Source organism: Chiloscyllium plagiosum, unplaced genomic scaffold (assembly GCF_037043375.1).
Source record: "Chiloscyllium plagiosum isolate Xiang-an unplaced genomic scaffold, Cpla_swu_hap1 HiC_scaffold_9, whole genome shotgun sequence".
Taxonomy (NCBI): Eukaryota; Metazoa; Chordata; class Chondrichthyes; order Orectolobiformes; family Hemiscylliidae; genus Chiloscyllium; species Chiloscyllium plagiosum.
Genome location: NW_028270147.1, coordinates 42004909 through 42021048, shown reverse-complemented (window position 1 = coordinate 42021048; position 16140 = coordinate 42004909). Strand labels below are relative to the sequence as shown.

General features: G+C 41.3%; 1 protein-coding gene across 2 annotated transcripts in view; it reads left to right on the top strand.

Annotated features, from left to right (window-relative positions):
* The window catches only part of ccdc17 (coiled-coil domain containing 17), a 130709-nt gene that overhangs the window by 91442 nt on the left and 23127 nt on the right, over nucleotides 1-16140 (top strand). For both annotated transcript variants that reach the window (XM_087990575.1, XM_043699126.2), the window contains 4 exons: nucleotides 3265-3327; nucleotides 5057-5186; nucleotides 9619-9772; nucleotides 11712-11828. In XM_087990575.1, the coding sequence (XP_087846701.1) occupies nucleotides 3280-3327; nucleotides 5057-5186; nucleotides 9619-9772; nucleotides 11712-11828 (449 nt within the window). In that variant the 5' untranslated portion in view covers nucleotides 3265-3279. The remainder of the gene's footprint in view (nucleotides 1-3264; nucleotides 3328-5056; nucleotides 5187-9618; nucleotides 9773-11711; nucleotides 11829-16140) is intronic.

The following is a 16140-nucleotide window of genomic DNA, read 5'->3' as shown; positions in this document are numbered from 1 at the left end:
GAGGCAGAGGTGACAAATGGTCCGCTAAAAGCCACTAAAGTAAGGACCTTTTGAGGCCTTTGGGTTTTTTAAAATTGGAACAATAGAAGCAGCCTGAAGGGGTGAGCTCAAGCTCCCATAGACCAGGATTTTTATTTTTGCGTTTTAACCTTTAGTAGTAGTTGCTGGGATCTTGGTGAATGTGGAAGCTCTTGTTCCTCTCTCTCTGTTGCAGCTAAAACCCGGGGTTCTCCACCTGTTGCTAGAGTTGCATGTGAGACAATTGATCAAAGTTTGGGAGAAGATTTGTAGCTCGGGTGCTCGTTGCTGTGGTTCTGTTCGCCGAGCTGGAAGTTTTTGTTGCAAACGTTTCGTCCCCTGTCTAGGTGACATCCTCAGTGCTTGGGAGCCTCCTGTGAAGCGCTTCTGTGGTGTTTCCTCTGGCATTTATAGTGGCCTGTCCCTGCCGCTTCCGGTTGTCAGTTTCAGCTGTCCGCTGTAGTGGCCGGTATATTGGGTCCAGGTCGATGTGTTTGTTGATGGAGTTTGTGGATGAGTGCCATGCTTCTAGGAATTCCCTGGCTGTTCTTTGTTTGGCTTGCCCTATAATGGTAGTGTTGTCCCAGTCAAATTCATGTTGCTTGTCGTCTGCGTGTGTGGCTACTAAGGATAGCTGGTCGTGGCGTTTCGTGGCTAGTTGATGTTCGTGGATGCGGATCGTTAGCTGTCTTCCTGTTTGTCCTGTGTAGTGTTTTGTGCAGTCCTTGCATGGGATTTTGTACACTACATTGGTTTTGCTCATGCTGGGTATCGGGTCCTTCGTTCTGGTGAGTTGTTGTCCGAGTGTGGCTGTTGGTTTGTGTGCTGTTATAAGTCCTAGTGGTCGCAGTAGTCTGGCTGTCATTTCAGAGATGTTCTTGATGTATGGTAGTGTGGCTAATCCTTTGGGTTGTGGCATGTCCTCGTTCTGTTGTCTTTCCCTTAGGCATCTGTTGATGAAATTGCGAGGGTATCCGTTTTTGGCGAATACCTTGTATAGGTGTTCCTCTTCCTCTTTTTGCAGTTCTGGTGTACTGCAGTGTGTTGTGGCCCTTTTGAATAGTGTCTTGATGCAACTTCGTTTGTATGTACTGGGGTGGTTGCTTTCATAGTTCAGGACTTGGTCTGTGTGTGTGGCTTTCCTGTGTACCTTTGTGGTGAATTCTCCGTTTGGTGTTCTCTGTACCATCACGTCGAGGAATGGGAGTTGGTTGTCCTTTACTTCCTCTCTCGTGAATCGGATTCCTGTGAGTGTGGAGTTGATGATCCGGTGGATGTGTATTCTCTATTTCCGTGTTTTTAATTATTACAAAGGTGTCATCAACGTATCTGACCCAGAGTTTGGGTTGGATTTGTGGTAAGACTGTTTGTTTGTTCTAACCTTTGCATTACTGCTTCTGCTGAGTCCCGAGATCGGTGAGCCCGTGGGTGTTCCGTTGATTTGTTCGTATATCTGGTTGTTGAATGTGAAGTGTGTTGTGAGGCACAAGTCCAGTGGTTTAAGGATGCCGTCTTTGTTGATGGGTTCAACGTCCTGTTGTCTGTTATGTCTGTTCAGCAGGTTGGCTATGGTTTCTCTGGCTAGGGCTTTGTCAATAGAGGTGAACAGTGCCGTTACGTCGAATGAAACCATGGTTTCTTCCTTGTCTATGTGTATATTTCTGATGATGTCCAAGAATTCCTGTGTTGATTGTATAGAGTGTCTGGATCCGCTGATCAGGTGTTTCTGCTGAACTAAAATACAGTACCACCTATCAAGTGCTCGCGAAAGCTATGAGCTTACTCACTGCATAGTTGAGTCTAACTAACAGGGAAAGACAAAGGCTTAGTCATCGCTTTGTGTTGAAATAATTGAACTCTTTACATCTAAATGTTAGAGGGGTAGCTCAGTGCTGCCTCACACGCCAGGGACCCGGGTTCAATTCCTGCCTCGGGTGACTGTCTGTGTGGAGTTTGCACATTCTTCCTGCGTCTGCGTGGGTTTCCTCCAGGTGTTCCAGTTTCCTCCCAAATTCCAAGTGGGTGAAAGTTAGGTGAATTGGCCATGTTAAGTTGTCCCATAGTGTTAGGTGCATTAGTCAGTGATCAATCCTGGGTAGGGGAATGGGTCTGGGTGAGTTACTGTTCAGAGGGTCAGTGTGGACTTGTTGGGCAGAAGGGCCTCTTTCCATACTGTAGGAAATCTAATCTAATCAAATGGTAGCTTTATTTGAAGGAATGAATTGACAAAATTTCATTATCCTGTTTGTTTGCCAATTACTAACAACCAGCACCCAGCCCCCTTGCCTCCCATTGCAACTGCAACTATACAGATGAATGGCCAGGAAGGAATTGTGCATTGTATCATTTCCCTTAGGACAGGATCTGCTAGTATTGACTGTTAAGTTTACCTCAGAATAATGGTCACAGTTCTGATGGATTGGAAAATATCAGTGTGTTTGAAAGCTGGAACCAAACAAATAACTTCAGGAAGAAAATGTGATATGAAGAGGAAAAACTAATTTGTTATAGAGTCATTCAGCCCACCTTATCCATACTGACCAGGTTTCCCAAAATGAATCTGTCCTGTTTGCCTGTGTTTGGCCCAAATCTCTCTCAACCTTTCCTGTCCATGCCCCTGTCCAAATGCCTTCCTTGCTGTTTTGAATAAAATGCTGGGAACGCTCAGGAATTCAGTCAGTGTCTTTGATGATAACTAGAAAATTCTTTCCATCATGCAGCATTTCCGATTTTGTTTCAAGATTTTAAACATATACAATCATTCACTTAGTAAAAATCTAAACTTTTTGTTTTACTAAGCAGGGAGTAAACATTCACTCCTTCCAGCACTGACACTCAGTTGTGGCAATGTGTACTATTTAAAAGATATACTGCAAAAATTCACTGAGGCTCCTTAGACACCACTTTCCGAAGCCAGGGACATTACCATCTAGACGGGCAAGAGCAGGCGATACATGGGAACCCTACCGACTGCAAGTTCACCTCTAAAACACTCAACATTCTAACGGAAAAATATTGCCCTTCCTTCTGTGATGTTGCACACCCTCCCTCACAACGCTGTCAATCTATCTACAACAGGTGGACTGCAGTGGTTCGAATCAGCAGCTTACCACCGCCTTCTAAAGGACAACTCGAAGCAATAAATGCCAGCAATGCTTACATCCCATGAGTGAATAAAAAATGTATCAGTTACAATAGATCTGTACACTACATTCTGACACATTGGTTATGTTTATGTGCATTTAGTTTCACAAGCTGAGGATGTCAATTGAGGAAAACCTGCCCACATACAGGTCCTGGCAAGGAGAGGTATGTGAGCACTTTTAATTCAACATGTTAATTACTTACCATTGTGCACATTATCATAATTATATGATTGCAATTTTAACTTACATTTATTATTATCTGCTATTAAACACCACCTCCAAAGATGCAGCATTTTTCTTGCGCGTGCCTGTGCATAACATGGGTCAGAGATGTTTTAAGTAAAGAATGAGACTATTCAACCTATTGCTAACTGTTGAAGCAATCCCAAGGCAATCCTGGTGATATGCTTTAAATCCTATCTCCATGTGTTTTTTCCACTTTGATATTTACCCACCTTTTCTTTAATGTTGCATTGATTTTTTTACATAGATTTAGCATTTGGAGAAAATTAACAGACATCTGCATAATGAAATTGGTCCTTATTGTTTTGTTTTATTCTATTTGAGGTCAATTTAAATTGATGTCCACTTGTAATCAGAGGAAATCATCTTTCCATATTCACTACAATAATTAGTCAGGCCCTGAATTTTAGGTAACTAGAAGGCATGGTATTTTCTTCAAATTTTTTTTTAAATAGCCCATTAACCTGGATGTAAGCAAGTGACACTTTTTAAATCTTTGGAGCAAAACTTGAAAACGTGAAGAATGATTGTAAAGGATCTGTATAAATAAATATAATGTGGTTAAAGGGACATCAGCTAGCATGTATTCAGACAGCCCAAACAACACAATCACTACCCTTGATATTTTAATTTAATTGAAAAATGTCTATTGCATTCTCACAAGAAACAGACAAATGAATAAAAAGAAAATAATATACAGTGAAAATAAATAGCACACTTTTAGTCACCTTCAGTGACCTTCAGTCACTGAAGGCAGTTTACTTGTCATAACAGCCAAGCAGTGAAGGAATTACAAAGAAAACTCTAAAATTGTGGGAAAGCAGGGAGCAAACACATCTACCCTAAAGTGAACAGAGGCTGGGATCCATCACCACTGAGCAGAAAACAAACCCTTACCCCCATCACCGTCACAAACCTTACTCTTTTCACTCACTAGCTGAGACCAGGCCTCTTCCACTACTCCTACAGCAACTGATTGGAGAGATTGAAACAGACAGATAAGGAAAAGGTGGATTCAAGACATTGCAAGGACTTTGAGGGAGAAAGCAAGATGAGCAATGAGGGAAAACACAGCAAAAAGGGTAGAGGAAGTGCAGAGGAGGCATTTTGAGGAAGGGTTTGAAGCATAGAACTATCAAAAGCAGGATTAAACCATTTGGCTCTTTTGAGTCTGCTCTTCTATTCATTATGATTGTGGCTGATCATCCAATTCAATAGTCTGTTCCTGCTTTGCCCGATGTCTTTTAATATCTTTAGCTTGAAGTGTTTTATCCAGCTCCTCTTGAAATCATACAATGTTTTGGCCTTTCTGTAGTAGCCAGTTTCACAAGCTCACCACTGTCTGGGTGAAGATGTTTCTCCTCCTTTCAGTCCTAAATGGTTTATTTCATACCTTTAGAGTCTGGGCTCCCCTATCAGAACTATGAATGATCTCAAAACTGGTGGCTAGTTTAATAAATGAATTGTTATGCTTTATTTGCAAATTAAACTGGAGTCCAAAGACCTGTATCTTCGAGAATTATTTCAGGTTGTATGAAACTGAGAGAGAGTGCATTATTGATTTGCACAGTGTTGTGTTCACCTCGCAGAGTAGTTTTTAAGATCTGTCAGTTCGTATAACACTAATCTAACTCACCAATATTGCACAGCATGAGGTGAGCCCTCGGGTCCAGAGGGAATGGGAACATCAGGAACGGATGCGAGAAATTGCAGAGATGCATGGTCGACAACTTGCAGATATTCAAGCTCGAAACAAGGATTTGGAGCAGCAAAGAGATGGTAGGAAGATTTTTAGCATCCTGTTTTCTATTTGGGAGCAATAGAGACTTTGCCTTCTGTACAATGCATGCAACGTTGTTTACTTAACATTGCTCAGATCTTTTGAGTGTAGAAGTTAGGACGTCATATTGATATTGTACATGATGTTGGTGGCCTCTCCTGGAGTACTGTGTGCAGTTCTGGCCACCTTATTATAGGAAGGATATTATTAAGCTGGAGACAGTTCAGAAAAGATTTATCAGAATGTTGCTAGGAATGGAGAGGCTGCATAGGTGAGGACTTTTCTCACTGGAGCATAGGAGCTTGAGGGGTGACCTTACAAAGGTCTCTAAAATCATGAGGGGTATAGATAAGGAGAATGGCAGGTGTCTTTTCCCTAGGATAGGGGATTTCAAGTCAATGGGGCACATTGTTAAGGTGAGAGGAGAAAGATTTATAAAGGACGTGGGGGACGACATTTTTATACTGAGAATGGTTTGTGTGGAATGAACTTCGAGAGGAAATAGTGGATGCAGGTACAGTTACTACGTTTAAAAGCTGTTTAGATAAGTACATGAACAGGAAAGGTTTGGAGAGATATGGGCCAAGTGCAGGCAGATGGGACTAGTTTAGTTTGGGATTATGGTCGACATGGACTGGTTGGACTGCAGAGTCTGTTTACATGATATCTGACTTTTAAGAATTGTTTTCCTCTGATCTGACTTTGGGTTTGAGTTTCAAACTTCACTGGCACAGGACAGAGCTCATGATGACATTTGGGAATGTCTGTGTTAAGTGTTTGCTGTGTTTTCATGTTTAAAGTTACTGCTTAGTTGTTGTGCTTATCATAAAGCACCTCAATGGAAGGAAAGTGAAGTGGCTCAGTTTATCCTCCAATACTATTGCTTCCCACCTTCAGACTGTTGAGTTCGACACCTTCAAATTGTGAACCAACACCCATTTCCTCCTTTTTTTTTACATTCTGTTATCATGTCTTCTCGCCTCCCCCCTCCCCCGGAAGCCTGTCTGTCCTTTCAGGTCTGAGCCTTAGAAATGGAAATGTGTTGCTGGAAAAGCGCAGCAGGTCAGGCAGCATCTAGGGAACAGGAGAATCAACGTTTCAAGCATTAGCCCTTCTTCTTGAGCCTTAGAAACCCCATTGTTCTGCCATTCTCACATTCCGATCACTTCATCTGGACTATCAGCATCTTTTCTCCACCAGCACCCTATTCCCACCACTAACCCCCACCCCAAACTATCGCATAAATGCTGTCCCCTCCACATTTCAGCTCTGATGTAGAGTCATCTAGACTTGACATGGATGCCGCCTGACCCCCTGTGATCTCCAACATTTGTTGTTCTCAGTTGTTGTTGATAGTTTGGATAATTCAATAAAGGCACTCAAATTCTTCATTAAAATTGGGTGAAAATAGCCTCAGTCAGTAATATAAGGCAATGTAGGCAGTGTGTGATAGTTAAATTTATTTTTCTCTCTATTATGTGGCTTTATGTTAAAGTTTATATATGCCCTGCATATGCTATAATCCTTTATGTTATTTATTTCTGTCTCATTGGGAGCTTGTGGAGTTCTGGAAGGAGTGAACTCTGTGGAAATTGGACGAGAAATTGAAAATTCCAGCAGGCAATTCCCCTGTGTCTGAAACCCATCAAAAGAATCCGTTAAAGATAGAGAGTTTGGAGATTTCTGTACAAACTAAGTTGAAAGCTATCCTGGAGCGTTTGCATGACTAAAATCCTAGTTCAACCTACTTCCCCCACCACCTTCCCTCCAAACAGGCTTGGTTTCCCATTCCCCTAGCAATGGCTCTGAACCCTCTCCTAACACTGGCTTTGACACCTTCCTCCCTACTGCCTCTGGACCAGTTTCAACCATACATCAGCGAAAACAAGCCCCTCTCACAGAGTAGACCCAAAGCTCCCCAATACCACTGCGATTAACACAGCCCTTGCTGGTCCTGACACCCTGCAACTACTTCCCTGTTGCCAGACCAGACACTCACCCACTGGCCCAGCCACACACCCCACCTTACCCCGAATCCTCCCCAACGTGACATACCTATGCTCCCTCTGGCATCCTTGACCCCATCCTTACCTGACGTACCTACCCTTGCCCAGGGTTGTCAAAGTGTGCAGCTTTGCTGCTGGATTTAAACCTCAGAAAACAGCTACCGAACCTTACCAAATGGGACATGTTTGAGTTCTCCCAACTATTCCGCACCACAAAAGGATTGTTTGACTTCAGGTCCACTCTGATTTTCTGAAGAAGCCAGGATTAGAATTCCCAACTAAAAATATGGAGCACAGTATTACCGTTTAAAAAACAAGGAGCAGAATGGAAATCTGGCTGAGATTGCCACTGCTCATAATGTCCTATCTGTTTAAATTGTAACAGGACAGTGGATGGTACAGCAAAGTTACTCAAAAAGAATGAAGTAACCGTTCAAGGGTTAGAGTTTCAACAGTGTGTCAATGGACCTCTCACCTGAAAAGTAGCAGGTATAAAGTAGGGGCCATTTCTTGTCTGAACACCCCTGTGCAGTTACCATTCTTGTTACAGTTGCCTCAACTGCCTACCCTGATAGAACTTTGTGAAGAGTCCTCTGAGCGTAATGATGGTGTTGCTTTCTTGTTTTGTTTTATCTCTATTTCAAAATTCCTCAAATCATCCTGCCCTCTCCCCACACTTCCTTCACACTTCTGCTGTTGCCAGCTCCTCTGATATGAACTTCATCACTGTTAAGGAATTCCTTTTCATTTATTCGTGGGATGTGGAGATCACTGCATTTATTGCACATCCCAAAGTGCCCTTGAGAAAGTAGTGGCAAGCTGTTTTCTTGAACCGCTGCTGTCCTTTTGGTGCAGAAGCATCCTAAGTGTTGTTCAGGATGCAGTTCCAGAATTTTGACCCAGGAAGTCAGGTTGGTGATCAACTGGTGTTCCCATGTATCTGCTGCCCTTGTCCTTTGACCTGATCTGGCAGAGAACTTAATCAGAGTGAGTTTTAAGGATTTGCTTGAAGCAGGAGAGGAAATTGGGGAAGTAAGAGTCAATGTAAGTCAATAGGTATGGGAATAAGTGGAAATGGTGTAAGGTGATTTAGAGGCACTGGTTAGTTATGTGTCATAATGGTCTTAAATGTGTAAAGTAACAATTCAATCTGATTTAACAAAAACATTACTGTAGGAGATCTATTAATATCAATTCATCAAATAACTGAAGTTAAATTCTGAAATAAATATTTAATGCATAAATACATCTATATTACATTGATCTGTTAATGTGAATTGTGGAATCTTTCAGCCCAAGTGATCTCTGCTGGTGTTTTGACTCTGAGTCTTTGACCACACTAATGACCTTATCTAAACCTGCCCCAGAATCCCTTTACTCCCATTTCTGTCATGCATGTAAATGCCTTCTTTCATGTATGGACACAGGCATTATAATTAGACTTTAATGTCAATGGTATATGGACATCCAGGCTACAATATTATGTGGCTTGAGAGGTTCTTGAGCTTGGAGAATCTGTCATTTCAAATGTTGTGCTCCTACTCGAAGCTGTTTTAATTGTAGTGAGCTTCGTGATATCTGTATTTCCTGCCATGGATAGGTGGGACACTTGATTGACATATTAACCAAGGATCCCAAATGTAAATGGGAACCTGATTTTAAATGACCTGCTGCGTAGAAAAGAAGGTGAGGCTTCCAGCACCACAGCTTTCTGTGGTTTTTCCAGCATTCTTTGTGAGCGAGCATGAACAATAAACCTTTGGTCTCCTAATCCTGAACCCAGCTCCAATGTTCTGCAGCTTGCACCATGTCTAAACTTAGCAAGCAACAGGTCAGCATCAGATCCAATGATCAAGAAGCCCAACTATTAAGTTTAACTTGATCTCCATGTCCCTGAGCATACTGGATTCTTCCACCATATTCAACCTCTACCTCCCTCTCTACATTAATTTGAACGCCCTCATTTGCAAAACTGGGATGTTCTATTCCTGGTACAAAGTTTTACTCACCAGAACCTAGTGGTTTGGAGATAGTGAGAACTGCAGATGCTGGAGAGTCAGAGTGGAGCTGGAAAAAGCACAGCAGGTCAATCAGCATCAGGTGAGGAGGGGAGTCGATGTTTCAGGTCAGAACTTTTCATCAGGATTGGAACCTAATAGTTAGCATGTCTGATTCACAGTCCTGCCAGGCTTCAGGCTGCTGACTTGTATGTTTAGGAAATATGAGAATGCTGTGAATCAAACCTGTTTATGTCTGCCCTGATTCTCCAATTTATGCTCCTAATATAAGGCCCTGTCCCAGGAATGAGTCTTGTAACATTATGTCCAAAATGCAGTTTATTCATGATGTCTCGGGTCGATTGTTTCATAATTTTAGACAGCAATTCAATATTTTAAGGATCACTGGGCTTCTTTATTTTTGTCAGAAATTCGTCAGCGGCTGGAAGAGCTTTCGTCCAAAGAGCATTTCACCACCCATATTGAACAAATGTTGCTGGAGCTTAAGGCACAGGAGGAGAAGAATCAACGTGCTTTAGATGCACTTCGAGAGCAAATTGAGATGCTGCAGATGGAATCTGTGTAGGTATATAAGTACCAGAGAACAGTCAACCAGAAGACACTAACATAAACTTAAAAGGATGCTCTCTAGAGGGCTCAATACTTTCTTGACATTTTCATTCACTTGCTATGGGATCAATGGTCAGCGTCTAGTGCCCTTGAGAGGTTTGATCAGCTGTTTCACAGGATAATTCAGAATCAACCACAACGTTGTGAGTTTTGAGTCATGTTTCAGGCCAGACCAGGGGATGATGGCAGATCACCTCCCCGAAAGTACGTTAGTGAACCAAATGGGTTTTTCCAACAATCAATAGTGGTTATGTGGTCATCATTACAATAGCATTTAATTCCAGATTTATTTTACTACATTCAAATGTATCATGGTGGGATCTGTCTCCCTTTCCCCAGAACATTAGTCTGCGATTCTGAGTTACTTGTCCAAAATTAATCCATTAGCACTGGATTACATTATGACTATTCAATTACTTCCTCCTTAGACCATAAGACATATTAGTGGAAGTAAGGCCATTTGGCCCATCGAGTCGACCTGCTATTCAATCATGGCTGATGGGCATTTCAATGCCATTTATCGCCATTCTCCCCATAGCCCTTAATTCCTTGTAAGATCAAGAATTTATCAATCTCTGCCTTGAAGATATTTAATGTCCCGGCCTCCATTGCGCTCCAAGGCAATGAATTCGACAGGCACTCCACTCTCTGTCTGAAGAAATGTCTCCTCATTTCCGTTCTAAATTGACCCCCCCCTCTAATTCTAAGGCTGTGCCCACGGGTCCTAGTATCCCCGCCGAATGGAAACTAATTCCCAGCGTCCACCCTTTCTAAATCATGCATTATCTTGTAAGCTTTTATTAGATCTCCCCTCAACCTTCTAAACTCGAATGAATACAATCCCAGGATCCTTAGTCGATCATTATATGTTAGATCTACCATTCCAGGGATCATCCATGTGAATCTCTGTTGGACACGCTCTGGTGCCCATTATATCCTTCCTGAGGTGTGGGGCCCACAATTGGACACAATATTCTAAATGGGGCCTAACTAAAGCTTTATAAAGTCTTAGTAGTACATCGCTACATTTACATTCCAACCCTCTTGAAATAAATGACAACATGGGCTCAGTGGTTAGCACTGCTGCCTCACAGCGCCAGGGACCCGGGTTCAATTCCCGCCTCAGGCAATTGTCTGTGTGGAGTTTGCACATTCTCCCTGTGTCTGCGTGGGTTTCCTCCGAGTACTCCGGTTTCCTCCCACAGTCCAAAGATGTGCAGGACAGGTGAATTGGCCATGCTAAATTGCCCGTAGTGTTAGGTGCATTAGTCAGGGGTAAATGTAGGGGAATGGGTCTGAGTGGGTTGCTCTTCGGAGGTCGGTGTGGACTGGTTGAGCCGAAGGGCCTGTTTCCACACTGGAGGGAATCTAATCTAGTTACATGTGTTTTCTGAACCACAAACTCAACCTGCAAGTCAATCTTTAGAGAATCTTGCATTAGCACTCCCAGATCCCTTTGTACATTGGCTTTATGAATTTTCTCACTGTTTATAAAATAGTCCTTGCCTGTATTTTTTTTTCCAAAGTGCAAGACCTTGCATTTGCTCACATTGGATTTCATCAGCCATTTCTTGGACCACTCTCCTAAACTGTCTACATCCTTCTGCGGCCTCCCCACCTCCTCAGAACTACCTGTCTGACCGCCTAACTTTGTATCATCGGCAAACTTTGCCAAAATGTCCCCAGTCCCTTCATCCAGATCATTAATATATAAAGTGGCCCCAATATTGAACCTGCGGGACGCCACTTACGTCTGGCAAGGGTTTATGCTTGTATTTCAATTTCTTTTGCAATCAGTCGAACTGTTGTTATTTTGACAAGAATGAAATCAATGTTTTGACTCAGTGTTGTAAATTCTATATAATTCCACTGATTTGTTTCCTTGACCTAGTATCAAACAGGATTCAGTCAATGTCGTAGACCATTCTCCTGCACAGAAAAAGGAGGACAAGATGCCACTTAATTTTGTAACGTTTGCCAGTGGTGATAGCCTATCAACTGAAATAGGGTGAGAAAACCATACTTTACAAGTATACTTCAATACAACAGGTTTACCCACTGAGCAATGACAAAATTGTATCTTAACTGAATCTAATTCACTTTTTAATTATTTAACTATGCATGTGTTGACCTAATACTTGAATTACTTTTTATTTTGCCATAGCTTGAGTTATGATTTAATATTATACCTGATCAGAAATATTTTCAATTTTTAAAAAATCCAACAGTTTCTAATCTTAAAGTAGGAGTTGGTGCTTTGCTTTATGGCTAGTTTATATCATTCATGCCTGTTCGTATTTTACAGATCTCAATCACTAATATTTTAACATTAAATAAAAGTAACTATTGTTCTTAAAGTATTATTCTTAAGAATTTTCAATTTATGAAATAATTTATTGTTCTTTGGCATCTGACTGTGTGTCTTTAAGAGAGAAAGTGTTCAAAATGTAATTGCCTACAGAAAGTATCAACTTCATAATGAGTTTTATTAACTTTAAGCAATATATGTCAATAAACAAGGGCGGCTCAGTGGTCAGCATCACTGCCTCACAGCACCTGGGTTTGATTCCACCCTCGGGTGACTGTCTGTGTGGAGTTTACATGTTAGGTTTTCTCTGGATATTCCTATTTCCTCCCACAGTCCAAAGATGCCGAGTTACTCATAGTATCCACGGATGTGTAGACTAGGTGGCTTAAGCATGAGAGATGCAGAGTTACAGGAATAGGGTAGGGGAGTTGGGTATAGCTCAATGTGGACTCTATGGGCTGAATAGCCTGCTTCCACGTTGTAGGGATTCTATGATTCTGTGAATCAGCATCCCTCAGATGTAAACTTACCCCTAATCAGGGCAGGCTGAATGGTCTACTCCTGTTCCGATATTCCTCTGATTATTTCCTCAGATGGAAGGTCATTGTGGTGGAATTAGCAGCTATTCAACCTCCACATCAGACGTCTGGTAAAGTTCAGTCAAATTAACATATTTTTTGGACAAAATCTCAGCAGAATTTCCAACATTCAGAATAGTGTGGATGGAGAAGGGAAATAACAAACTCAGTCTTCAAACGGTAAAACTGTGTGCCTTACTCACTGCTAGCAAGGAGAATCAACTTTCACAATAATTTAGAAATTCATGTTGTGCAGGATTTTTTTTAAAATTCCCTTCCATTCATCACAGCAATACTAAGCATCAGATATAATATGCTGACATTCAATGATATTATGATAGTAATTGTACAGCAATGTAGAAAATTAGAGGAAAAAATAAATTAAAGAAGAAAATATGTGTCAATGAGTAAATGATATAGAGGTGCCAGCATTGGACTGGAGTGGACAAGTTAGAAGTCAGACGACACTAGGTTATAGTCCAGGTCACCTGATGAACTTGTCGAACTATAACCTGTTGAACTGTAACCTGGTGTTGTGTGACTTCTGATTATTAGTAAATGCAGTTGAGAAACAAACTGAACATGGAATGTTTGGAAGTGAGGTGAAAAAGCAAAACAAACGCAAAGTAGATTTATGAAAAAATGGCTGGCAGTTAACATGAAAACAAATCGGCAAGTTTTTAAAAAGCACATCAGTAATGAAAGTTTAATAAAATTAAGAGTTAGAAACAGAAAAGGGATATACTAAAAGGTGTTAAACTAATACTTTGTATTTGTCTTTACCAACAAGCTAAATGCTGCCCAGGCCATCATGACAGGGGAGAAACCCGATCACTAGAAATGTTTAAAATTTATAAGGAGGCGATATTTGATAAGCTGTTAATACTTAAAAGTTGATTAGCTACCAGGACTGGATCAGAAACATCCAAGGATATTGAAGGGAGTGAGAGTGGAAAAGGCAGAGACACTGGCAACAATCTTTCAATCTTCCCTAGTTTCAGAGGTGATACGGAAAACTGGAGAATTGTAAACATTATGCCCTTGTTCAAAAAAGATTGGTCCAGCAATTACAGACCAGTCAGTTTAACTTCAAGATAGAATTAATAGTGCCATGATAAATGTGGATGGATTTGGAAAAGTTAATATGGATTGTTAAGGGAAGTTTCTGGAGTTGCTGAGATTGAAGACATAATAGAGAAGGTTGATGAAGGGAAGCTGTTGATGTCGTTAACTTGGATTTCCAAGAGACATTTGATACCGTACCCCACACAGACTTGTGAAGGGAGTGATAGTTTATGAAATAAATGGGACAGTAGCAACGTAGATACAAAATTGGACAATTGATAAAAAAAAAGTGAACAATGAACATTTTCAAGCTGGAAAAAGATTTGTAGTGGTGTTCACCGAGGGTGGGGTGGGAGGGGGGAGGGGGGGGGGGGGGGGAGGAGGAGGTTGAGGGTTGGTATTGAAATCTTTGCTTTTTCTGATATTGATGAATAGTCTAGATACAAGTCTTGGTTTCTTAAGGTGGGTGTTGTTTCTGGCTCTTTTTTTCAAGGGAATGTAGACAGGTTCTAAATTGATGATCGATGTTTTTATGAATGGAGTTCTGGTTAGAATGCCATGCCTCGAAGAATTCTTGTGTGTGTCTTTGTTTCAGCTGTCCTAAGATGTGTCTATTGTCCCATTCAAAGTGGTGTCCTTCTTTGTCTGTATGTATAGAAGCTAGTGAGAGTGGGTCATGTCTTTTGGTGGCCACCTGGTGCTCATGTACCCTGGTGGCAAGTTTCCTGCTAGTTTGTCCGATGTAGTGATTTTTGCAGTTCTTGCATGGTATCTTGTAAATGATGTTAGTTTTACTGGTGTTATCTAATGGATCCTTTAGGTTCATTAGTCGCTGTTTGTGTGTTGGTAGGTTTGTGGGCTATCATCATGCCAAGGGGTCTGACTAATCTGGAAGTCATTTCTGATATGTCTTAGATGTCAGGTAATATGGCTATAGTTTTTGATTGCTTTGTGTCTGCTTGTTTGGGTTTGTTTCTGAGGAATCAGTGGATTGTGTTTTTTGGATACCCGTTTTTCTCAAATGTCATATAGATATTTTTCGTCTGCCTTTTGTAGTTCTTGGATGCTGCAGTGTGATGTAGCTTGTTGAAATAATGTCTTGATGCAGCTCTGTTCGTGGGTGTTGGGTGATTGCTTCTGTAGTTAAGTATTTGGTCCTTGTGTGTTGTTTTACTGTAGATGTTGGTTTGAAGCTCTCTGTTAACTCTACGTTCAACTGTCACGTCTCGGAATGGAAATCTGTTGTCGTTCTCCTCCTCTTTTGTGAATTATAAGTCAGGATATTGTTGATGGTGTTGTATGTTTCCTCTAATTTGTTCCGTTTTGTGATGACATAGTGGACCCAAAGTTTGGGTTGGATAGACAGGAGGGTGGCTTGTTCAAGTCTCTGCATTACTGCTTCCATTATGGGCCCTGATATTGGTGATCCCATAGGTGTTCTGTTGACTTGTTTATAGGTTGTTATTGAGTGTGAAGTGGTGAGGCACAAGTCCACTAGTTTGAGGATGTTGTCTTTGCTGATGAAGTTGGTGCTGTCTGGTGTTTGTGGTCCTGGTTTTCCTAGTAGTGATGCCAGTGTTTCTTTATGAAAACCATTATTTTGTCCTCTTCTATCTTGGTATCTTTGGTGTTCAGGAATTCATGGGTGGAGTGAATGGAGTGGAGTGAATCTTCAATTAGGTGTTTTGTTTTTGGTGAGTTCTTTGGCTAGTCTGCATGTTGGTGTACCAGGTAGGGAAACTATGGGATTGAGGGTTTATGGAGATTTGGTAATCTATAGGTGTGTTGGATCCATCTGGTTTCATGTTTTGGAAGTCTATCCTGTTTAATTCCCCTGATTCTTTTAAGTGCTGTTAAAAAGGATGAGATTCTAGATCTAGATAATCTAGATCTTGGTGTACAAGGGACAATTTCAAAGTTTGTGGATGATACAAAAGAACTGTAAGAACTGTAAACTGTGAGGAGGACAGAATAGAACTTCACAAGAACATTGACATTTTGGTGGAACCGCTGGTGGATGAATTTCAATGTATGGTAATATAGAAACATAAGGAATAGGAACAGGAGTAGGCCATTTAACCCCTTAAGCCTGAACCCCAATTGAATCTGATCATGGCTCTTTATTGAGATCAATACCTGAATCCCTATCTCCCCAGCATCCCTTGACCCCTTTAACCACAAGTGCTATATCTGCCTCCTCCTTGAAAAATGTTTTGGCTTCAACCACTTTCTGTGGCAGTGAATTCCACAGGCTCCCATCTCTTTGGGAATGTAATTTGGTCCAAAAGACATGGAGAGACATATAAAGTAAAGGATGGGCAAAAGCAGAGAGACCTGGGTATAAATGTACATAATTCGTTAAAGGTAGC